Genomic DNA, 26,177 nt, shown 5'->3' with positions numbered 1-26,177 from the left:
TTTTAAAAAATATCTATTATTTGATAGTTTTTTATTTAAAGCTATTATTTAACTTTGGTGTAGTTGATTGTTTATTGATCTTTCTATTGCTGATTTCTAATTTTAGAGCACTTTGCTCTTAAAAGATGCATTATAGTATTTGATGTTTTTCTTAAATTATTGTGATTTAGCTTTGTGGCCTAGCATGTGATCTATTCTGTAGAATGATCCATATGTGTTGGAAAAGAATGTATAGTATGTTGTTGAGTGAAGTGATCTGTATGTGTGTATGAAATCATGTTGATTGATGCATTCAGTTTTGTTGCGTCTTTGTTGAGTTCCTATGTAGCTGTTCTAGTCTTCATTAAAAGTGGTGTATTAAAGTCTCTTGCTACTACTTGCAAGTTTTCTGTTTATCTCTTCAATTCTGTTAGAGTTTGATTTATGTCTCTTGAGGCTTTTTCATTGACTTTTTTATGACCTAGACAATTATTATGACAATATCTTCTTGTTCAATTGATTCTTTCATCATCATACAATCAATGACTTGCCTCTTATGCTGCTTTGTCCCTTGTATGTTTTATCAGAAATTAATATTGCCCATCCCCTGTTCTTTTTTATTCTTATTAGCTTGAAATTTTTTATCTCTTGATTTTTAATCTATTTTTGTCTTTGTATCCAACGTGTGTTCCTTGAAGACAGTATCTGATAGGCCCCGTTTTCTTATCTATTTAGTTACTCTTTATCCCTTACATATTGCATTTAATCTATTTCTGTAGAGTGTAATTAACAATGGGTATTAATTTATTGCTGTTATTGTGTGTATGTGATGCTACTAGTTTCTTGCATATAATTTTCTGGACTTTGTTAATTTTTAAATTGTTGATCTTTCTTCACTTCTATTGTTATGGTTTTCCTTTTGCCATTGTTTTGAGGAAGTTTATTAATTTTTATTAATTTTCTTTATGTTATCTTGTTATTAATTAATTTTTCCAAGTTTAGAGCAATATAATTTAAAATAGACATGCCATCTCCAGTTGGACTTTCTATAAGTACAAAATATATTCCTTCTCTTTTACTTTATAATTCTCTCATTTAAATTGATACCCAGGGCTCCCTAATTTTAGTCTTGGCTGTTTGCCTTACCCAGGACACTCCTGTATTGCCCTGCGGGTATGCTGACTTGTGTGCTGACATCCGGTCGTTGCCTGGCATGGTTAGCTCTTTCCAAAGAAGTCCCTTTAGTATTTCCTGTAAAATGGGTTTTGCACATTCTTTTCATTTCTGTTTTTCTGTAAGTGTCCCAGTTTTGCTGTTGTATTTGAAATTATTGGTTGGCAATTTGATTTTTTTTCTTTTAAAGTTTTATATACATTATAGCAATGCCTTCATGCTTGTGCAGTATCTACCAAGAAATCAGAGCTTAATTTCATGATTTTTCTTTTAGTTAAGTTTTCTGTTCCCCTGAGTTTCTTTCCAGATTCTTTCCTTATCTTTGGTTTAACCAAGTTTGATTATAATATATTTGGTAATTTTATTTAGCAGTAGGTTTGGCATTCAGACAGCATTATCTACGTTTATATCTGGGTTCTAATATTTGTTGCAGTGGCTACACAGGACTCACAAAACTTTTTCATGATTAAAGGGTATATAATGCAAGTTAACAGGTTGCAATACAAGAAATGTTCAGGAGAGAGTTGTTCATCAGGACACATTACACAGTTCTTTCAGGTCTTCTAATAAATACCCCAAAGGCACGCTACTCTCCTGTAAGCCTCAACTCACAGGCCTTCAGCTCAATTCCCTGGTTCAGCAAATCCACCTTCCCACATTAAGGACCCAGAGGGAACCCACTTCACAACCAGGCTCCAGCCTCAAAGCCTTCCGTGTTAGTTTCTCCGGGGCCTGGGAAATCTGCCACGCTGCTCTATGCTCTAGCTTCTGGTGGTGCTGCTTCTCCTCGATGGGACAACCTCCTTCTGAAACAAGGAGCTTCACTATGCAGAGATCCCGGCATCCAGAGGGCACTCCACTCCCGGCTCTTATAGCTAATGAGTTCCCCTTTCCTGCTTGACCTAAGGGGTCATATCTTATACCCAACAGGATGGTTAGCGAAAGTATCCTTTCAGCAGTTTCTCAAAGATGCATCCACTCAGTGCATCCCCCTTTTCTGACCCAGTCCAAGGCAGGGAAAGGTTTTAGGGGAGGTACAATAGCTTTCATTAGAAAAGTCATGTTAAGAAATTCACTGGCCCTGCAGCAATCTATCTGATTGGAGTTCAGTCAGCTTCTTGAAGGCATACCTTTTTGTTCTCTCAGCTACTGGGAACATTTTCTTCCCATAACTCTTTAACACTTTTCTCTGTGCTTTTTGTTGTATCTGCTTGCTCTGAAATTCTGATCTTACAAAGTTATTCCTTTTGATGGTATCCTGCATAATTCTTTGGCTTTCTTTAGTTTTTTTCTTTCTACTTTCTTTTTCTTCTCTGACTATTTTTCTAACATATTAGTATGGAGAAATGTTTATTTATGCTTACAAATACAGCCTTCTATTGCTGCATCTTACTTATCCTTTCAGTCTACTTTTTCAGAAATCATAATGCAATTCTCAATTTCCATTTACTATTTTCGTATGTTTGCTCACTTTTTATATTTTTCAAGTTTGATTTTGTGTTTTCCTGCATTCTTCTAATATTTTATGTTTTATTTGATTTCTTCTTCAGCTTTATTGATTTTTTTCCCCTCAAGCCTTTGTAAATACCTAAATGTCATGTTATTTGAATTCCTTCTTAGTTAGCTTCATTGACAGTTCTTCTTAGAAATGTTCTTTAGTTCTATATTTTGGGCACATATTTAAGCTATTTTTGTTTTGTTTTGTTTGCTTAAGCTATTTAATATTGTGAATTGAAAGAATGTGTTTGTCTTGTTGTTTGCTTTTGAGAAATTGTGATGCTGGTGTCCGCCTATTTAACTGGTGATTGTGTGCTAGTGTGCTCTTAAGCACTCAGCACCAGTATCTCTGTGGGAATAACAGATAATAGGAATGTGTCCAGGCCCCTCTGTTTTCTGCTTGTATATCACAGCTGATGGTGGATTTGGCTGGTGTGGGTCATTGTTAAACTAGGGAAGGTAGGAAAAAGAAAATAGAATAGTAAAGAAAAGTAAGGGGAAAAGAAAATAGAAGTAGAAAAGAAGAAAAAAATAAAATGAAAGCATAAAGAAGAAAAGCACAAAGAAGAAACACTACCATGAGGCAAAGGTCAAACAAGCATCCACTCTCCATCTTTACAATTCGTTTCTCTAGTACCCCACTCCTGGTACCATAATGTGTTAGTCTGGGTTGACTAGAGAAACAAATCCATGGACACTCATATAGAGGTAAGAAAGAGCTTTATATAATAGAGTAATTATATATTAAGAAAACATCCCATCCCAGTCCAGATCAAGTCCATACATCCAATATTAGCCTATATTTCCAATACCAGTCTATAAATTCCTCTTCTGACTCATGCGACACATGCACTGACACCAAATGAAGGAAGGTCACAGGTCAGTAAGTGGGAAGTCTTGTGGATCCAGTGGCAGTGGAAGCATCTCAATGCTGGTGTGGGCCTCCACATGGTTACTGCAGCTCCAGGGCTATGGCTGCATCAGTGTAGCTCCATCTGGCTTGCCAACAGGCATGTCTCGCCAGGAGTGTGGGTCCTCCTCCATGGAGCTATTTATCTCCATAGCGCCTTCAAATGAGGTCATCAAGATGTGACCTGTTTGACAGGCTAAACTCCACCCCTTCACGCTTAAGAGTCTAAAGTTGACACTAAATTATGTAACCACCAAATGAAGAAAGTAAAAAATTTGATGAAACGTGAGGGAAAAAAGGAGAAAATTAGATGGGCAAAAACTCCAAGGAGAAGACTGTTGGAGGTAGAGCAACTGACACTATTCTTGCCTTCTAGTATCAAAGGAAACCACAGTATTACTTTTAGGTAGGTCTTTTACCAGTCAGAGAATAAAGAACAGAGATGTTTGCATAATGTCCCTACTATCTTACTCACTTTACAACTATTTCTTTTTGGCAGCCACCTGGCTATTCAAAACTATTGATTACGCAGCATTAACCTTTTCTTTTACACTCTGATGAATAAATGAAATTAGAAAAAATGTTATGAATATAGCTCTAATAATTTTTTTCAATCCTGCTGTTGTCTTTTAACCTTACAAAATGCTCAACATTTTAAAAAGTCATTATTTCTATGTTTAATATACCTAGCAAATGTACTTTGTTTTAAAATAACTTTGAGATTATATCCACAGTTTAATTTAGATTGAAACCCATGCATGAGGTGCCTATTTTGTGCTAGATTCTGCTTTAAACTTTGAGGATAAAGAGATAAAGTTTGCATCATTCTCTTCAAGACCCTGCATCCAATGAGGTGGAAAGTTAATATTATGATAGAATTATGATTGTTAAACATCATGAGTAAATGTGTTATAAAGTTATTATCTGAGTCCATAAAAGAAGCACCAAGTCTGTTTCTCCATAAAATGTTTGGAGGAGAAACAAACGAAAAGAAATGGGGAGGCCCAATAGTGGAGGAGAAAGAGGAGAAGCTGCGTGGCCTCTGCAGCGTGCACGCGGCCAGCTTCAGGGGACAGGAGCCTTTGACAGCTCAGCACTGCCGGTCAGATTCTTCTTTATCTAGAAAATTGCCGTGTGGATGGCTGGCAACAATACATCCTTGCTGTATTTTCTTTTTTGTTCTATGGTTTTCAGAGAACTATTTGGGTTTCCATCCTATAGCGTAGTATTTTTCCATAAAGAACCTATAAATAGCTTTTAATAATGAATAATAACGATTTACAGATAAAAGTTGGTAAGCCTTTAATTAAACATTTAGCAAATGCTTAAAAAAAAAGCTGTACCCTAAGGGACAATGATAATGTTTTCTGCATATATTGTACAATATTTAATAGGATGTTCATTAGTTTTTAAATGTACAATCAATTAATGAAAACTGGAAAGAGTCTGGTCAGAAAAGTATAAGGATTATTATTTTTCTCCCCAAGTTTCATGCACTCAGAAATCAATTGTTTAAAAAATAGTACAGAAAATATACTTATTTGTTTATAAGCCGTGGATCTCAGGAGATTCAAGTGTTCACATTTGCAGAATTTCATAATGGTTTTAAAACAGTGGTTTGGGATCTGAGATGAAAACAAAGCTCATAAGATTAATGTATTTCAATATCAGCATATATCATCTAATTTAAATCATCTTTTGAAATATATATATTTTAACCATTAAATATATATTTCTTTGCAAGTTCTGGTGAATTAGGGAAGAAAGAAGGTAAGTGATGGAACATTGGCTTGGGAAGAGATACAGTTGTATTTGACAGTTTTTCTCTGTTTCTTTAACAGTCTACATTTGCTTCCCTTCATTATTGTATTTTCTTTAATTCCTAAATAATTCTTCTGCTCATCCCACCTGAACAGTATAGAAAATAGGAGATATCATCTACAACCTTTTCATAATATATTAATAACACATTTAATAGTACATGAAATATTCTTTAAGTTTGTTGTTTGTTTGTTTTTCATTTTGTTAGCAACGTTTTCCTGTAATGATGAAAATTTAGGAAAACTGCATTTCCACATCCGGACCTTAAGTGTACTCCCTACCGTGCTAATGACTTGAGCTAATGGAGTGCTCCATTCAGTGGAACCCACAGTTTGCTTATATTGATTACATTATCAGTAGTAGTAATCACAGATACCATTACCAACCAATTACACATACACATATCTAAGCTAGGTGACTTATTCACTAACATAATCTCTTACGATTCTTAATTTTGTAATGAAGCTGATCATCTCCTTGTCCAATTAAGTGTAACTACATAGTTTCATCGAGTAGGCTTAAATGCAAGTATATTGAATTATGTAGTGGGTAATTACTTGCATATGTTTGTAACAAGGCCAAATGAGGGCAATTTGAGTGTAATCTGTTTCTGATTCTATTTGAGAACTGCACTCGGGAAGGTTAACTGCTTTTAAAAATAGACCCAAACATGTATGTGGAGCAAACATCACAGAAGTATATGCCCCGCTCTCATAGCAGAATGGAGTGTACTAACTGGTACTCGGCCATGCAACCAGGACCCAAGGCAGTAGACTCCCTGGAACCTTCGAGATAAAATTTCCAAGGTCACCGTGGAAGGTTCATTCCAGGGAAAAACAACTTAGAGACACTCTTGAAGTTTTCTATGAGATAAACTAGGGGTAAGGCACAGTTATGTTCTACTTGCTAAATCTTCGACATGAGACCACACATGACTACCAGGGGCCATCACCTGTCAGTTGCCCTGCTTTGATGACTTGTACATTGTTACGAAGCTAGAAGCTATGTCACCACCATTTCAAACACCAAAAGGAATATATGAGCATGACAGGTTTGGACAGATCTTTCAGGCTAAGACAATAAAGAAAGACCTGGAAATCTTAATATTGGCCAATTAAAACCTCTGGGTAACAGTAGAATTTATCATTATGTTATACATTAGGGCTGTAGGGAGACTTATTAATAACCTGCAATACACAGATGTCACAATCTTGCTTGCTGAAAGTGAGGAGGACTTGAAGCACTTCCTGATGAAGAAGGATTGCAATCTCCATTGTGGATTACAATTCATTATAAAGGAAACCCAAATCCTAACAACCTGACCAAGAAATAACATCATGAGAAATGAAGGAAAGATTGAAGTTGTCAAAGATTTCCATCTTGTTTGGATCCAAAATCCATTCTCATCTTAGCAGCAGTTAAGGTATTGCTTTGGGTAACTCTGCTGCACAAGACATCTTTAAAGTGTTGAAAAGCAAGGATGTTACTTTCAGGACTAAGGTCGGTCTCACCTAACCTATGGTATTTTCTGTTACGTCATATCCATGTGAAAGTTGCACACGGAATAAAAAACACCGAAGAAATCGATGCATTGGAATTATGGTGTTGTTGAAGAATACTGAGAGTTTCACGGATGGCCAAAAAGAGAAGCCAGTCTGTCTTGGAGGAAGGAAAGCTAGAATGCGTATTAGAGCCAAGGCTGGCAAGGCTTTGCCTCACATACTTTAGACTATTTTAAGCAGAGGCTTGCCCCCGCAGGAGGAGCGCATGCTCGGTAAAGGAGAAGACACTTAGTAGGATGGAATGACACAATGGATGCAGCATGAGGTTAAACAAAGCAACAACCATTAGACTAGCACAGGTCCGGGAGGTGTTTTGTTCTGATGGACAGAGGGTCGTGATCTGTCAAAACCAACTCAAGTGCAAGTACTAACAACAAACAACGAGCTTGTGTGTCCTCAGAATTTCTCAGCCTACTACATTATAGATATGATGTTGTTAGGTGCCGTCAGTCTAGCTCTGACGCATAGCAACCCTACGCACAACACAACGAAGCACTGCACGGTCCTGCACCCACCGCCCAGTTGTTCCTGCGCCTGAGCCCATGGGAGCAGGCACTGTGTCAGTCCATCTACTTGAGGGCCTTCCTCCTTTTGCTGCCCTTGCACCTTACCAAGCATGATGTCCTTCTCCGGGGCTAGGTCTGTCCTGACAAAATGTTCGACGTATGTAAAGCGAAGTCTTGCCCTCCATGCTCCCAAGGCCCACTCTGGCTGTCTTGCAGTACAGATCGGTTTGTGCTTCTAGCAGCACTTGGTACTTTCAATATTCTTCTCCAGCTCCACAACTCAAGTGCATCGTGTCTTCTTCTTTCTTCCTTACTCAACGTCCAACTTTGACATGCAAATGATGCCATGGAGAATGCCATATCTCGGCTTAGATGTACCTTTGACCTCAAAGTAACATCCACATTTGTGATTACTCTAAGGAGGTCTGTGCCGCAGATTTACCGAATGCAATATGTCTTTTGATCTCTTGACTGCTGCTTCCAGGAGTATTCATTGTGGATCCAAGTAAGACAAAATCCTTGACCACTTCAATCTTTTCTGCCTTTATCATGATGCTCTCTGTGGGTCCAGCGATGAGGATTTGGGGCTTGCTTCCATAGAGGGTGAAGACTGCACTCCTCGCTCTTTCTCCACACGTGTTCCAAGTCCTTTCCACTGTCAGCAAGGTTGTGATGGCTACATACCCCCGGGTGTTAGTACCTTCCTCCACTCTTGATGCCACACTCTTCTTCAGATTGTCCAGTTTGGCTATCAGTGTGTCATATCGAGGTGGTGCTTGGGTTGCTGTGATGTTGGGTGCTGTGTCACTGGCATTTCAGATGCCAGCAATCACTCAATGGGAAAGGGTTTCAGAGGAACTTCCAGACCAAGAACAGACAACAAAGAACTGCTCATCTCCCCACAGATTCGAAGCACTGTCACATGAATATGTTACTTAGAGGAAAATGGGGAAGCCAAAAGGATATCTTGCAGTTCTATATTCTTATTTCAATCTTAACAAAAATTAGGATGAGATTTATTTGTTTTATTTTACAGAGTATAGGTGGGAGATGTGGTCTATACTCTTCAAGTGAATGTTTCTTTTTGTACAGGATTTATGCACTTTTGATTTGTGGTTATATTTCCCACAGAGCATAAGTTATTAAACACTGTGAATCTGTTTATAGAAATGATGCAAAACCAATGAAATATAATTGACATAACACCGGATAAATCAAAAAGTATTCCTACAAGGAATTAGCCCATATATGCCTGAGTTTATTCCAAACAGCACACATTTCTGTAATCGGTGGAGAGCTGCAGACAAGTTCTCTCAGTAATGCACTTGCGATAGTTTTATTAGTGTCTTCAAAATTAGGAGACAGGTGCCATGGAAAGTCATGACTTTGAAATCGACTAATAGCAAATATTTAATAAAGTTTATATAGATATCTTCCCAAATCATTGAATCTGTGCAACACATTCGTGGGAATGAACCCCGACAAAAACAATTTTTTCACATGGATCAATCATTTTTAGGAATATCAAGAAGACCTCAAAATCCACCAATAGTTCATGAAGATCATTGAACAGTGTGATCCAGAGAGCAAGATCCGGTGAAAGCAGTGGCTTCCCAGGGGATCTGTTGAGCCCGTTAACTTCAAGTCAGTGTAGTCAGCTCCATAGGAAATCACTGCTACTTTGGCAGTCCTAAAGGATTGTCTTGATAAGCTTTCCCAAAACATGCAGGATAAGCATAGGTACTTATTATGAAGATAGTCCAAAATGATGAAAAACTTAATTGATAAGAAAACATCCAAGAAAAAGGTGCACGAAGTAATTTTTTCCATGTCAGTAATATTATTATTGTTTGTTTTCAATGACATCAGGGTCTGCCCTATGTGAATTTCATCTGGGAGCCCTTACCCTATCCACTCTATAGGCCTGATCTTGATATTTTAGATTTCATTTTATTTCCAAAACTCAGAGAACTTTGAAAAGGAATACAAATTGAGTCCCTCAAAATTACCAAAACTGCCAGTTTGATATTGTGTAAAGCAGAGTGCAGAATTCTTTCAGGAAGTGTTATAGCGATAGGAACATTTCTTTCAGGAGTGTATAGACCTAGATGGAAGATATGTCAAGGAATAATAACTTTTATCAATAACTTAATATTATTGTTACAATAATAATATTTTCTATAATAAAGGAATACTTCTTTACTTATTTTCAAACTCATGACAATCTGTAGAAATGCAGATAAAAATTTTTGCATATGGAACTGAATTTGAAAACTCCAAATAATGTATCTAATTGCTAAACAATTTTATTTTTAGAAATATTTTTCTTCAGCATAGAATAATGGATTTTAATACTTTTTTCAATGCCAATATAACATAATCCATGGCATATGTTAAGTGGAGGCAATTTTATGACCAACATACTAATTGATGTTTATAATTAAAAACTCAGGGAGACAAATGATTTAAAAGCACAAAATATTGGACGACATGGCTCTTTTGGGAAAGAAAATCTAGTAATTATTTCTATAAAAATTGTATACAATTTTCATTAGGAAGTTACTCTTGAAAGAAAATTTTAAATATGATTGAAATGTGACTCCAGGGAAGACATAAAGCTCTTTATTTTTGTTGCCATGGTCAACTTTCATGCTGTTCTTGACAGGATGTGTAGAATGGAAATTGTGCAAGAAGAGTGTTACACATATAACCATATATAAGCTATATTAGCTCTAGGAAATTTGGAAATTATCTAAGAATTTGGGGTACTTTTCACAGTTCCTTTTACTGAGGATGAACTTGCCCCACGAAGTCTGTCTTCATATCTGGATTTTATCTTGAATATGATAAATGTATCTGGAAGCTAATGTTCATTTATAGAATAATTTTTGCTTGACACATCAAATTTGGACTCAATAATGTGGCAAACTAAATAATGTTCCTTTGTTAATCTAATAGGTTATGATCATGGTTCTCAAGTCTTAAAATGTATAGTTCGCCATTATGTGTTCATTTCAGATTTTTAAAATTGATGAATTGGGTGAGCGTTTGCTGAAAAGGTCCGTTTCTCATGCAGCAACCCACAAACATTTTGTTTCACATCACTGATTGCGTTTCCCTCCATGTAACACCACGTATCCCAATCCCTGCCGGTATTTCCACTTGTCAATGTTGTCCTTGGGTAAACACTGCCCTTTGGATCTCTCAGCGGTTGATGGTTGAGAAATGGGTGTGCCTTCTTGAGAAGTGCCGTTTATGCTGCCTTGGTTCTGTAAGACTTGTGTATGCAGTCCACCAGTGAGGAGAGATACTTACTGTGGCTTTTTTTGGGTGGGGAGAGGTCAGGGGCAGGGGGTAAGGATTGGCTTTTTAAATACAAACCGTATATATTTAGATAATTCTCAAGAGATACATTTTAATATCTTCCAAGAAATCTGACATTGGTCCCCAAAGGAATATGAAATCAACTTGGAAATCCAAAGAAATCCAAAGATGATAATATTTAAAATTTTTTGTTTTTGAATTCTTTTAGAATCGTACTCTGATTTTTTATAAGTGTTAAAGAAAGCAGTGCAATTTTTAAAAGCAGATACGAAATGCTTACACTGCAAGGTAGCAGTCAAAACTCTTGAGTTGCTTTCTATTATCTAACCCTGCTTTTTAAAGCAATCATGACACAGAACTACATGAAAAGCAACAAGAATACGTGGAGAAACCAAAATTTCAAGTCAATAAGCAATTATTTTTTACTTTTTACCTCTGAACCATTTCTGTGAATGAAAATAAAAAGGGTTGATTTTTATCCAAATTCAACAATCTTTCCTTTTTAAACATACAGCATCTAGTTTTTCTGTGTGTTCGTTAAATTTTTAACTTACTATATGTATTAAGGGACGTTGCCATCTTTTGATATATTTAAAAGGTGAATCATTGTGTTTTTAAACACTAAGAATGGCTTCTTTATTCTGTGACAAATCATGCTGGTAGTCTGTTATTTGTATATGTAAAACCTTCCTTTTTGCCTTATCATGTATCTGTTACACACATCATTAACATTCTGTTCTTTGTTTGTGCAGAGCCGGCTACTTGCCTCAGAATATTCCCCTGGAGATGATCAGATACCTATCTGAGGAAAAGGATTTTCTTCCTTGGCATGCTGCCAGCCGGGCTCTTTATCCTCTGGATAAATTGCTGGACCGCATGGAGAACTATAATGTCTTCAATGTAATCATATATATTCTCTTACTCTCATAAGATAAGCTGTTATTTTCCTATTTCCTATTCACCATTGACTCTACGTTATTTTCGTTCTTTCTTCTAATTTGCGTGATTACTTTTGTCCTGATTTTTCTTTTCCACACTGATGAAAATTATTCGAAGAAATTTATTACAAGCGACGTTTTTTTCCTGCCTCAAAGTGTCAATTAATCTTCAATGAATGCTTCGGAATTTAAGAACAAATATACAGAGCAAATCCTTAAAGTTCAACCGACTTCCCGATAGTTAAAGGACGCCGTGTTCACAAAGGACTTCCCCTGGTTAGAGAGGGTCCAAAAATCTAGCAGAATATAGACAGTTTCAGCAAGGCTTCTTAGTCATTATTTTTATCCAAAAGGTCAGAGTGAATTCAATTCACTTCCTTAATTAACGAGGATAAGATCAACATTGAGGCCAAAGCCCATTCATAATTGGGTCCAAGGGGACACAGGAGAGCAAACAACAGATAATCCAAATAGACGTGAGGACATGACACACATTCCAACAGCCTGACCAGATTTCCAGAGCTGAAGCCTGGGAAACCAAATTGCACTGCTAACACCAACTAATCTAATTTAATCATCACTTTAAATAAGATTCAGATTAAAGACTGTTAATAAGCTTTTGATTTCCAAATTTTCTATCAGTTGTGAGGCTTTGCATATGACAATACGTTTCTGTGCCGTCTATTATCTTTGCTGTGCCGTCTATTATCTTTGCTCACTGTTTTGCTCTCCTTCAAAGAGCCTGTTTCTGTCTTATAAAATCGTCTTGTGACATATTGGCTATACTGACTAACTTACGTATTTGGAAACTATATTTCCACGTCATGAAACTGGCTATTCAAGCCATTCTAAATGTCAGAGAGCCATCACAGGTCCTTCTTTCTTACCCTAAGCTAAATTGAAAGCCCCCGGTTAGTTACTTGTGGACAGGGACAATCGTGCCATGGCTATCATTAGCTTTGTCTCAACTATTACATCAGACGCTCAAAGAAATGTGGCGTTTCCATTGTGGTACAAATAATATCTACTAGAGAAAGACATATACTTTTCTTTTTTCCTTAACAAAACACACTGTAATGAAATTTTTGTAAAAGTAACACACATTTTTGTGTAATTTTTAGTTTTAAATAGTGTGTGATGCCAGACATTTCATTTTCAATAAAAGTTAAAAATTGCTTTGAATATATCATTAGCTGAATCGATTGTTGATTCTGAAATACCATGTAATTATACTGAAGATCATTCTGTGGCTTTCAGTTCAACAATAATAGTCTGTAGGCTGGCTGGGCCTACATAATACTTTAAGTATATTCTACTGGTAGAAAATAAATGTTATGTGCTCACGTTCTTATAGCATATCTATAGTAAATCTTATAGATATATAGAATTTCTTATAGAATATCAAGTCCAAGTATCATCAACGTTACTATTTATTCATTTGGTTGTAAACATTGTCAATGTTATAAATCATTCTTTTGTCCAATAGGAAAAGTAGACTTCCAAATTTTGATAGTATTAGATCTGTGTGTCCTGTATTTGAATTGCTAAGTTAAGTAACATTGTAATTGGGAAGTTATTGTGCTCATAATTTCAGTGTTATTTGAAAGCAGCTATATTTAGAAAGTGTGTTCTTGTTATTATAACATTTTAGTGGTCAGAATAGAGATGTTTCAAGCTGACACCATCTTTCTACCTTCCTTGTTCCATTTAGGAATATATTTTGAAGCAAGTGGCAACAACATATCTCAAACTTGGATGGCCCAAAAATAATTTTAATGGATCCCTTGTTCAAGCATCTTACCAACACGAGTACTGTATTATTTGATTATTCTTTCAGTTTCTCCATGAGCTATACAATAAAATCATACTAGTGGCATTGTGGTTTTAGCTGCATGAGATGATCTTTCTTTCACGCTTGATCTTTCATTTCCGTTTTCTGGGAGGATCGCTACGGGGCAGCAGGTCCATTGCTTGACACGAGGACCCAGGTGTCCTTGCCATGTTTAATGTGAGCTCTGCCTTAATGAAGTAGTGAAATGGACTTATACCCTCCTCTGTGTACTGATTCCAGATCTGACTTTTATAGATCTCTGCTTAATTGTCTCTTCACCAGTAGTTTGTAATTTCAGAATCTAAAAAGCATCTATCTTTATGTTCATTCTTTACTAACCAACTGTTTATTTAATGTTGCCCCGACTTTCTCTTCAGACAGTAACACTGCTGTTTCATTTCATTTTTCTTCCTTTTAATGCCGTCTAGAGAACTACGCAGAGAGGTTATAATGCTGGCGTGCAGTTTTGGTAACAAGCACTGTCACCAACAGGCATCAACACTTATATCAGATTGGATTTCCAGCAACAGGAACAGGTAAATTGAAAACAGTCCTGTGTTGCTCAGATGATTTCAAACTGCTTTCAGAGTCTCAGTTGATGCATTCCATTTTCAATGCTGAAGTATTAGAGAGAAAGCAAAGGGATGTTTGTTCTGGTTCATAGTTTCAAATACAATGGCTTGAAAATAACAATATATTTCAAGTTTTAGGCTATCTTTCTTAATTTATGCCCTTATGTTTCAGGTATGAAGCTAAGTCAACAAGTATTGTTCCTAGTGTTTCAGCTCATGCATACTTGGGTCCATCCAAAACAACATGTCCCTGCCATCAGTGCTATAGAGGAGTTCTCTAAGTTGAATACTCACCCTAGTCTCATGAAGGCATTAGACTGAAGACAAAAACGATAACAACCACATCTCGCTGCCATCAGTCAATTCTGACGTTTAGCAAGCTTATAGGTGGAAGAGAGATGGGGTTTCCTATTCCTATAAAGAGTTAAAGTCTTGGAAACCTACAGGGGCAGTTCTGCTCTGACTAACAAGGTCACTGGGGCTGAATTGACTCTGGGTTTTCCAGCGGTCGATGTTTATGGAAGCAGACAGCCTCATCAGACCATTCTCCCTCAAAGTAGCCCGTGCCTTTACACTACTGCTCAATGCAAACCTTACGAGGCCACCAGGCTCCTTCATTAGGACAGTCAGGTGCAGTCAAGAAAAATGTCCAGTCAAGGCAGTGGCTTTTGCGGGGCCCTATTAACCCATTGAAATTCAAGACAGAGCGATCAGCCAGAAGGTTATGGCAACTGTTTATTCATACTTTTTATCCCAAAAGAGTAATTCTGATAGATTTTCTTGAAGGGCACTGAACAATTACAAAGACTTATTAGGAAGAAGCTGAAAAAAAAAATGGAAACAGCATCTGTGAAAAAAAAGACCAGGAAATTTGCCCCAAGGAATTATTTTTCCATCCGAATGATGCACCTGCTAATTCTTTGGGGGTGGAGGAGGCTATTATGAGAATTTTATTGGGAAAATTTACCCCTTCCAGCAAACAGCCATGATTTTGCTCCTTGAGATTTCACTTTGTCCCCAAATTTCAAAGGGATTGTAAAAGGGCATGATTTGAGCCCATCAGGTTACCTAGCATGCTGTTTGGACTGGCTGTAAATCAAAGGACTGGGAAAGCCTTAGAATTAGAGAGATGGAAACACTGGATTTACGAGTGTGTAGAACTATGTCAAGAACCAACAACTGCCTTATACTTTGATATTTTATTAATAAAGATTTCATTTTGATATTTTTGTTTTATGAGATTTATATGGTTTTATAGCAGTCATTTTTATTTACCCTTGTGCAAAGCACCGGCTTGTTTCTAGTTGTGATAGCTTGGCCGTCATTCCATGAAAGGAAATCATTAAATTGGGGGAATCTCATTAAGGCTCTTGATAAAACCATGTTATTCTTTCAGAAACATTTATCTGCATATGTTATAAGCAAAGTAGCACAACAAACATGAATATTAAAAAATACAAATGGAAAGGAGATATTTATTCTTTCAGTGATCCCTGGCAGCGACCTTGAACTTGTATCTTATCTGAAAATTTCACAGTCCAACAGGTCACTAGTGCATAATATGTGGTTAAAGTAATTTAATGTAATTGTTTTCAGAAAAAATTGAATATTAATGAAAGAAATATTAAGCATAAAAGAAAAATCCATTTATCTTCTTACTCTAGTGTTTAAACTTTCTGTAAGCATATTTGTAAAGATTTTCATACTCCTTTTTTTCATACATTGAACTACAAACGCATGCCCCACTCCAGTCATTGGCCTCTGTGTTTATTAATGTCAGAAGGGAAGGGCAGGATAGGGAGTCAGAGGACTTTATCGAGATGACGCCTGTGCCTCATAGGTGAGTCAGGGATGACCATCATGGACAGCAGAGGCAAGGTCTCGTTCCAGATGAGCACAGAGAATAGCAGAGTCTCTATAAGCTGCTATGGAACAAACTGGCATTTTCCTTGTCAGGAGTTACTTATGTTTAAATTTAGTATCTAAATGGCTCCAGTTCAAAGGGTAACTATCCTGTTTTAAAGGTTGCTGAGGGAAATATTTCACTGCAATATTTAGTAATTTGTCATAATATTTCATATCCCCTAGCATTTTTCTGTTTGCCCTTTAAGTTAAGTTAATCATTTTGAGCCTTGTACTAAGCTATGAGGGAAAATATTTTATCATTATATCTCTCAATTGATCCATCATATAATTGATGACAGTGATTAAATGCTTCATCAGTCTTCTGAAGAACTAAAAAAAAATCTTCATTTAAAAAATATTTTCCTAGTGATAATCCTTTTGCTAAGTCTCTGGAAACTATTATATTTGACCTGAACATGTTAAATGAAGTTTTTTCCTCCGTATTTCTTATCATGCCCTTCAATTCAACTACATATTACTAGGTTATAAAAATAAAATGTAGAGCTACTTAAAATCAATACATGCCTTTTATTAGAGTTGATAGTTGTAGTTTAAACTTTCATTTTTTAAAAAGATTCTTGATATAATTTTAAGCTTATAAAAAACTTGTGAGTTGGTTACTTTTTGACCCTTCAATGAATATACTCACATTATCATATAGTTTTACCTTAAACCAAAAATTGGGCTTGTACCATTGCTTTCACTGTTTCTATGAAAACAATTAAGTCTATTACCATTTCCTACATTTAAAGATACAGGTTCTTAATGTACTGTTTTATAATATTGTACTGAGCACCTCTTAGTGCCAGGTGGGAAAGCAAAGAAAAAAGTGAAGTTCAAATTAAAAAGAGAGGCAGTGCTCCAAGTAAAGAATTTTCCTACATGAGTAAAGCAAGTACTAAGCAAGAGACAAGGTGTAAAATGCCTTCCTTCTTTAGAGGACTTGCTCTCTGACGCATGAGCGTGACTAGGGGGTGGTAGAGGTAGGTGGTTGGGGGCTGCAGGTGGAATACACCTGAGTTGACATTTAGCTGGATAATCCTGGTGATTTCTCAGTTGGGAACGTGAAAAACCATCACTTCTGATATGTCAGTTCATTTCAGTTTTGATAACTCTGTCATTTATTCATAATGAAATAATTAAATTTGGACCCAATGCATGAAGGTGATTTTGTCATTTCCTTCATCATTTTTATATCTTCTTGCATCGCTTGCTTTTGCAAGTCGGCAAGTAAACCTGCTAAGTGGAACTAACTGTGTTTACTAAGATTTGCTCAACCGACCAGATGACAGATCTCAGCATATACAGGTAACCTCCTGCAGTGAGGGCACTGGCGCCACTGAGCCACCTCTGAGTGAAGATCAGAGGTTTAATCTGTGTTTTTCAGATGACAGCTTAATAGTAAAGCAATACTAGAATCTGGTTGCTGATGCTGAGTTCAACTTTCTTAAATTGAATCAATGAAGGGGATGGCATAGTTTCTTTTTAAATGAACCTGAAGCAAAACATCAGTCAGCTCTATTTTTTCTTGTTTAATTCTATTTTTTTAAGTAACAAGTAAAAAAGCATAATCATAAAAGTTAGGAATACTATACAGGTATATTTTCTACTAATAACTGAGAAGTGGGTAGTTAGGGTTAGGTTCAGGGTCAGGGTCAGGGTCTCTGTAGGAGAAAGACTTGCTGATATACTTCCACAACAATTACAAACAAGAAAGTCTTACCGGGAAGTTCTACTCTGTCCTATAGGATTATTATGTGTTGAAATTAATTGCATGACAGTGGAGTGGACATTACATTACAAAGAAGCATAATCTGGATATATTGGGACAGGTGTATAATCCCTGGTATGAAACTCCAGAAAACTGATGGTGTCAAAAAAAAAAAAAAAAAGTAGTTCAGGAGAGGCTAATGACACCCAAAAGTGCAATGAGAGAAAATGTGAGAGAAAAATTTAAGATGTACAGTGGATGATAAATTGAATGAGCCAGCATTCTTATCCGTGTTAAAATATTCAAATGTTACAGTGTGTGGAATTGTAATGGCGATGCCATGCATGAAAATGGATTGTGTTACATCCAGGTCTGGTTAGGCTCTGATTTGGACACGAAGTTCAGCAGAATGCCACATTTCAGAAACGAGACAGAGTGCCAAGCACACAGTGGAGAACAATACAAATGATAAAAAGATCTTGAAAACATGAGCTATGAGAGGAGCTGGTGAGCCCTGAAAATTTCACTCTAAAATAAATGTTAAAGGCATAGAAAAGACGATATCCATTTTTATATGTACAAAAAGCATAACAAAAGGTACAATAATTGGTTTCTTTCACTGGTTGGTGCAAATTAACAAGAAATAATAGCCCTAAGTATTGCTGGGTAAAATATAGGGAAACATTATTACAGCAGATGCATTATAATGTAAAATCTCTGAATTAGAATGCTATTGGGATGTACAATTAACCACATAGAAATCACAATATGATAATATGTGGTTTTCGATGAATAATAAATTTAACCTGAAATTAAATGCCTGTCTAAAACACAGACTTTTAATTTTGTACTAATGTATTATTTTAAAAATAATTTTAAAAGGCACAGTTTAAAACCTGAAGCCTATTAAATATAAAGAATTAACGGAGAGTAATATAGATCACCTATCCCAGAAATTGATGACTGGTATCTTCACTCTATTTGTAAAAAGTACTCTGAAACAGCATAGTACCTGGTAGCTTGTAATTATCCAATTGAGTCGACTCTATTTCACCTCATGAGGACCTTAGAGGTGTGAGAGTAGAGTTGTGGTCCAGGAGGTTTCCAGTGGCTTAGTTTCTCAAGGGCAGCACTAGGCCTCGCTTCCCGGTGCTTTTGGAAACTGGACCTTTCACTTAGCAGTCCAGTGCATCACCAGCTCCCTGTCCATTGGGTAATTAGGGAAAAGAGGTGTTACAGTTTAAAAGCAAAGAGAACTAGAGTAGATGCTGACTCTAGTCCAAGACTCTGGTATTGGGTTTCCAACTGCAAGGTTGGCATTTCAAACCTACTGGCCACTTCACGGCAGAAAGGTAAGGCGACCTGCCCCCACAAAAGTGACAGACTCAGAAACCCGAAATAGTGTTGTGAGAAGCTACGGTCGACTAAACGGCAGTGGGTTTAATGTTGAAAACTGCTTTGGCAGAGAAAAGATGAAGATTCATCAAAAGATTGTTGGCCCATGCATGTGTTGACTGAAGGCAGTGAATTTTGGCTCATATGTATTCATGTGTTCTTTTGATTTATAAACGTTACTCTCTAGGTTTTGATTTTGTAGTGTTTATTCCAATCAGTTGTTTATAGAAATGACTGTGCAAGATCTCATCATTTTATGTCATTTTGCAGATTACTAAATTAAAAGCCCACAAGGATTACGTCATTTGCCAAGATTATACCATCGTAAGTGGTGTAGCTCAAGTTCCATCCTCAGCCTGCCACGTTGTCTTAGTCAATTCTGTGATGGTATATAAAATAATCACGTGGCAATAATATATGCTTACTTAAAAATCGTTTGAGAAAACAACAGTCAAACTCCAGTACTCCCTGCAATGAGTATGTGCAACAACGTTATGCCCATAGCCAATGTTCCTTAAACGTGAAGTCATCTCAGAATTACCAGGACTTGCTTGATTCTGCGCCGCCCCCCACTCCTAGACTTCCTGGATCAGTAGATGGGACGGGACATGGAGGCATGTGGAAATACCAGTTGTCGTTGCCCCCAACGGCCACACTTTGGGGACGACTGCGGTGGGTAAAGGTTTCTGCCTCCAGTGTCATCGACACTGGTGATCACAATGGAATTGTTCTTCTAAAGAAGGTTCCTTAGTTCCCTTATTTAGAGCATAGCGGTATAATTACCAATAACTCACGTCATCAGAGTCATATGACAGAATGCCTATTTCATACCTGACACTGTTCAGAGTTACCCTCTGCTTACTTTGAATCCCCCAGGGCATCAATATGGGGATTGTTATTGCTGTTGGGTGAACTTTCATTAACATACTGACGATGTGATTTTTAATGGTGAAGTATGAACAGTAACCGTCACTGAATGCATTCGTTCCGATTCTTTGGGAGCCCTGGCCGCGTGGTGGGACCCTGTCGCCGGGCTGCCTGCAAGGTCAGCCGTGGGAAACCACCAGCCGCTCCAAGGAAGAAAGACGGTACTTTCTACTCCTGCAGAGATTTCCCGCCTAGGAAGCCGTGAGGGTGGTCCTGGCTGCCTGCAGGGCCAGTGTGAGCCCAGTGCCAGGGCAGTGATTTATCTGACTTTCCTTGGGCTCTGCCTCCTGGCAACCCCGCATGTTACAAAGCAAACTGCTCCGGGGGGTGTCTTGCTTGTCTTCGCTCCAAGGAGCAGGTCACAGGGCCTGTGCGGGCAGTGCCACGGGACGTGTTTTTACATCAATGGTTGGGTGAGTGAACAGGGCATATGTTCGCACTGTCTAGGCGTCCGCATTCGAATAGCCTCCTTTCAGAAGATTTTCAGAACTCCCCCACGAGCTCTCCCACAAGTCGGGGAGAAAGAATGGGCTCTCTGCTCCCACAGCAAACCCACAGGGGGCTCTGGGCTGGCATTGACTCCATGGCAGTGCGTTTGATTTTTTTTTTTAGTTTTATAAGATTTTAGGTTTACAAGGACCAACAAAAACAAAATATTATCTTAGGAATTCTCCATTATGAGCAGTGGGGGGAGCTTTAGTTTTTCTCCAACTTTTAGAGAGGTGGCCTGACTTGCAGGTAAGCATTATGTCTGCTGCTTTGCTCGCCTTAATTCGTTGCTATCTGTGGTCCCTGCCCCTCCATCAGGCGCGGCTCCTCTTATCTCAGAGAATAGATAAGCTCTTTCCTTGTGACTGATCGCTGTTCATCAGCTGAGATCCTTGGGTGAGAACAGAAAGATAGGGACACAAAGGGCTCTTTGCACTGGGACCTGTGTATGATCAGGGCGGGAAGCTTATGTGTGGTCCTTCTGAAACCAAGATTCCACCTTATTTTCCATGTTTCCTGTAAGGAGGTCGTCTTCTCCCTCCCCTTGCACTGCTTGTTCTGGTCTTCCCACAATGCACTGATCCACTCCAGATCATCACAGGGTAGAGTCCTTATATACATTCGCCGTAACTGCCACTTCAGTGCTCGGTCACTGGCACCAGCATTTTGACCAAAGTAAATACAGACTGTAAGGCAGTAATGAAAAAACGGGCAGGGCCACCAAGGCCGTGTGTTAAGAATTTTGTGATCCATGAGTCAGGAACACTGGCGGCGTAGTGGTTACACGTTGGGCTGTGATTCACAGTGTCAGCGGTTTGAAATCACTAACCACTCTGAGGGAGAAAGACGGGGCTTTCTACTCCCTTAAACTGCCCATCCCTGCCTTCAAGGTGATGCTGAGTCACAGCCAGCCTGTAGGACAGCGCAGAACTCTCGCGGGAGTTTCCAAGACCACGACGGGAGTAGACAGCCTCATCGTTCCTCTGCAGATTTGCTGACAATTTCCCCTGCTGACCTTGCGGATGGCAGCCAACGGCTAACCACGAGGCCACCAGAGTCCCTGTTATCAACAGTTACAGCCTCAGCCACTCACAGCGACGCTTGGACCCCATACTGCGGGCCTGATGTGGATCAGCCTACACTAGACAACAGTCAGTGAGAGGAACGAGAAATATAAAACCATGCCTAGTTTCCATAAAACAAGCAGTACATCATTGCATGTAACTGCGTAAGTTGGAAAGGAACTTATGGGCTAGTGTTGGACTTATGGACTTGAGTTGGACTGGCCTGGGATATTTCCTTGAAATAGAAATACTATAGTGACTTCTTGATAGAAAACTATTTATTGCACATATATGAGTGGCACTTGATTTGTGTCTCTAGTCAGCCTGGCTTACATCCAGTTCACTGCCATCAAGTTGATTCCAACCCTTAGCAACTCTATAGGACAGGGGAGAGATATCCCTGTGGGTTTCCAATACTAGAACTTTGTATGGGAGCAGAACTGCTGATCTTGTGTTGAGCAACCCAACTGGGTTGGTTCTGACGCATTATGTTTGTAACCACTATACCACTAGGGCTCAGCTGTGCCTTATTCCTCAAAGTGACATCTTTTAACACTGGAAATTGGTCTTCAGCAAGATCTACCAGTGTACTCGGTCATGTGACTTATTTTCTTTTTACACTGTCTTGATTGTCATGTGAGGGAAAATCTACAGAGTAAATTGATTTTCCTTACAATTCATGCAATGTTTTATGATATTGATTGCAATACCTACAATGCAATACTACTTTTCCTATTGCCTCCCTTTGTTTGCCGTTTCCATTGGTCTTTCATTCTCATTCCTTCCTGCCTTCTGAGTAACTCCCTGAAAAATGCTGGGCTCTGGATTGTACATCGTTGACAGTATAGGTCTCCTATTTGGGGGCTGAAAGTTGAGCCATGGAGGTGAGGTCAGGTGTCAAATGGGAATTCCACTAGTGCCTTTCATATCCTAAGGTTAGTCTTCTTATTTTGAGTTCTACATTTTCCCCAGTTGATCCAGGGCCTACTACTGTGAGCACTTTCAGAGCAATCTGCAGTGAGAACCCTATGTTATCTTGGTCTTCTGGACTCAGCGCTTTGGAGCCGGGGCTTCATGTGGTCAGTGAATCCCTTTCATCTTCTTTTGATGCTATCTGTGTAATTCTGTATTTTGAATTTCTCTTCAATTTTTCAGCTAGTGAAATGCACATGCTTTTCATTTTTGCTGTCCTAATTCCAGGTCTTTGCACCTTTTAATATAATTCTTTATTCCATCTTTTTGAATTCCCCTTTGAAATTTTATGTTCAGCTTCTTTATTCAGCGTCTTTACTTCATCAATTATTTCTATATTTCTCTCTCTCTCTTTTTCGTACTTCATCATTTCTTTCATTGGCTTCAGCTACTCCACATTCAACGTGACATCCATTTTGTCTTTTCTTTAGTTTCTATCTTTTTAATTATCCTTGAATTTCTTTATTTATGATGTTCTTGAAATTATTGCAGAAATCCTATCATCTCAGGTGATTTGTGTTCAATGTGTCAACTTTCTTCTTGAAATATCCTCTAATTTAGATGAGATATATTCAAATTCATACTTTGACTCTTGGGGACTTGTTTTAATTTTATTTGAATTCGAGTTGAATTTGCCATTGATGGTTTGTTCCACAGTTGGTCTCCAGTCTCGTGACTGATGATATTAAACTTCTTTATACCGTAAATACTTGAGTATAATCCGAGTTTTTTTCAGCACATTTTTTATGCTGAAAAAGCACCCCAGCTTTGGGGGGTAAAATTAGTTGCCTTGGGTTATACTCGAGTATATATAGTAGTTTATTTCAACAGATGTAGTTGATATAATTCCTGTGTATTTCTATCCAATATACATGATCCATGTCTATGGTTACTGTTTACATCACTGAAAAATAAATGTTCAATCAATAAGCCATCCTTATTGGAAAATTCTATCATGAGATCTCCCATGTGGCTTCCATCCCCATGGCCATATTTTCTAACTAGTGATCCTCCTCCTTAGTGTCCAGTTTTTGCATTCAAGTCATCAGTAATCTTGATTGCATGTCTCATCAATTTCAGACTGAAAAGGTTGGTAAAAATCCTCAATGGCTTTATTGTTAGCATTAGTGGTTGGTGTGTAAATTTGAATAATAACTTTATTAATTATTCATCCTTGTAGGTGTAATATATCCTACACCTAACAATGGTGAACATTGGCATCGATGTTGAAACATTCTCTTTTTTAACATGAAAGTCATCCATTCCTTTCAAATTTGTTACTCTGGTATGTAAACCATATTATTATGACATTCAAAATGGCCAATAGCAGTCTATTTCAGTTCAATAACACCTAGAGTGTTTGATCTTTATGTGTTCCATTTTTTCATGGCTTCCAATTTTTCTAGATCCATATTTCATGCATCCCATCTTCTTGTTAGTGGTTATTGCAGTACTGCTGTTTCTTCTCATTTTGAGTCATTGCCACATCAACAAATATAGGTCCTGAAAACTTTATATCACTAAGGTCAACTCTATTTGAGGAGACAGCTCTTCCCCAATTATATTTTGAGTGTCTTCCAACTTGAGGGGTTCATCATCCTGCACTATATGAAACAATATTCCACTGCTATCAATGTGCTCCACAAACACCACTATTTTTTTCAGATGTAGATTGGCAGGTTATTCTTTCTAGTCTATTTAGCTTGTAAGCTTTTCTGAAAATTTTCCACCACGGGTAACTATGCTTGTGTTTGAAATACCAGTGGTATATCTCACAAGTTATGATAGTGCAAGAACCTGACATGTCTGACAACTTGGCATGCTAGCCTAATTCTGAATGGCCAGCACATCTCTCTTCTTGCTTTCTCTAGTTTCTGTAGACCACTGTACCTGAGCATGCATGGCTTAGGAGGTTGTGGAGTTAATTCTTGCTTCCTGGAGTAACCCTTAACCAATGACCCATAGGAGTTGTTGGACAAATAGCCACACTCCCTCCCATTCTGGGCAGAATAACTAGTGGATTTTCTAGAGTGTCTCCAGTAAGATTAACCTCCAGTTGCTCACAATTTTAAATTGTTTGATAATGTACTTTTCATTGGCTGCCTTCTTTCCCTTTTCTATTTCCCATTTCCTTATTGATATCTCCCCCAAAATGGCTTAATTAAAACCTTTGTCTCAGGATCTAATCCTATGGGGAACCCAAACTCAATCACATAAGACATTTGTCAAATCATGGACTTAGTGGTTATATCTATTATATGTGTAGGTCATGGAAGAGGAGGATTCATACCATCACTTTGAATAGTCATTCGGAGTGCCAACTGGGTCCCCAGTATAAATCCTGGACATCAAAACTCACTGTTTCCTGTATCACAACACTTCCTTTTAGACTTCTGTCATTCAAAAAACTCAACAAATAGCTTGCTGTCTCACTTCAAATTTTGTAGTGTGCAAATATGGCTATGTTTTCATTGTGTGTTTAGCCCTGGACAAATCAGCTTTGACCAGGAAGGTGAAGTCATGTGGAAAAACAAACCAAAAACACTAGCAGCTGTGTGTTGTGGAAGAAAACCCTGTGGATGAAGTGCAATTTTTAGGGAACAGAGACCAGAAAGATAAACCAATAAGTGTCCACTGTTCTGATGTTAAGGAGAACCCTGGTGAGGCAGTAATTAAGCACTTAAGGGCTAATCAATCAGCAGTTCAAACCCACCATCTTCCCCAAGGAAGAGTTACGATGTGGAAGTCTGACCCCCTTAAGATTTACATTTATTACCACTACCAACTGATCTGAGAGGGATAGCATTAGGGAATCCTGGATAGCATTCTAAACGAGCTCTAATGGCAGAGTGGACTCCTCATTGAGCTCCTAACCACAAAGTAAGTGGTTCTACCCTATCAGTTGCTCCATGTGAGAAATATGAGTTTGTCTGCTCTGGTAAAGTTTTAAGCCTTGGAAAATCAAAGGGTGAAGTTCTATTCTATCTTGTAGGGTCTCTTTGAGTCAGCTTCAACACAATGATAATGAGTTTGCTTTGGAATTTTGGGATAGAATAGGAGAAATATGTGCAACAAAGTTTAAACTTATTTTAAAAGTTCAGGGGTATTGCTCAGAGAGAGATTCTTGGAACCCACAAGACTGTTGTCCTTAGGCACCTTCAGTTCTGGAACTGAACTCACTCCCTTGGCTCAATCTTCAGCCAAACAATAGGTAGATCTATAAGATAAAAAGTAACACTAATCAACTATTTGAATCAAAAGGATATAATTTATTCAAAGATAAAGTTCAGAAGGGTCAGGAAAGAAGGGGAATGGAAACAGGAAATACAAGGAGGAAGTGCGATAAGTGATATTACGTTGAGCAGATTGCAGTCAATATCATGAAGCAAAATATGTGTGAACTGTCAAATGGAAAACGGATGTATTCTGTAAACCTTCACCCAACTCACAATAAAGAGATTTTTTTTCAGCCTTGGAAACCCATGAGGCAATACTATTCTGTCATATAAGGTACCCATGAGTTGAAATCAACTCAGTGGCAATGGGATATTAATGCTGATGCTTTCTGCCGATTCTAAAAAATAGGGTTATTACAATTATT

The 26,177-nt window shown here is 37.9% G+C and overlaps 1 protein-coding gene across 3 annotated transcripts in view; it reads left to right on the top strand.

Annotated features, from left to right (window-relative positions):
* The window catches only part of LOC142461502 (thyrotropin-releasing hormone-degrading ectoenzyme-like), a 137,105-nt gene that overhangs the window by 57,646 nt on the left and 53,282 nt on the right, over nt 1-26,177 (top strand). The window contains exons 5-8 of one of the 3 annotated variants that reach the window (XM_075563517.1): nt 11,525-11,672; nt 13,422-13,519; nt 13,970-14,077; nt 19,395-22,986. In XM_075563517.1, coding sequence (XP_075419632.1) covers nt 11,525-11,672; nt 13,422-13,519; nt 13,970-14,077; nt 19,395-19,407 — 367 coding nt within the window. In that variant the 3' untranslated portion in view covers nt 19,408-22,986. Of the gene's footprint in view, nt 1-11,524; nt 11,673-13,421; nt 13,520-13,969; nt 14,078-14,285; nt 15,614-19,394; nt 22,987-26,177 lie in introns of those variants that run through there. The other 2 variants (XM_075563516.1, XM_075563515.1) reach the window with 2 other exon arrangements.

Source organism: Tenrec ecaudatus, chromosome 11 (assembly GCF_050624435.1).
Source record: "Tenrec ecaudatus isolate mTenEca1 chromosome 11, mTenEca1.hap1, whole genome shotgun sequence".
Classification (NCBI taxonomy): domain Eukaryota; kingdom Metazoa; phylum Chordata; class Mammalia; order Afrosoricida; family Tenrecidae; genus Tenrec; species Tenrec ecaudatus.
This window is presented reverse-complemented; position numbering and strand designations above follow the sequence as displayed.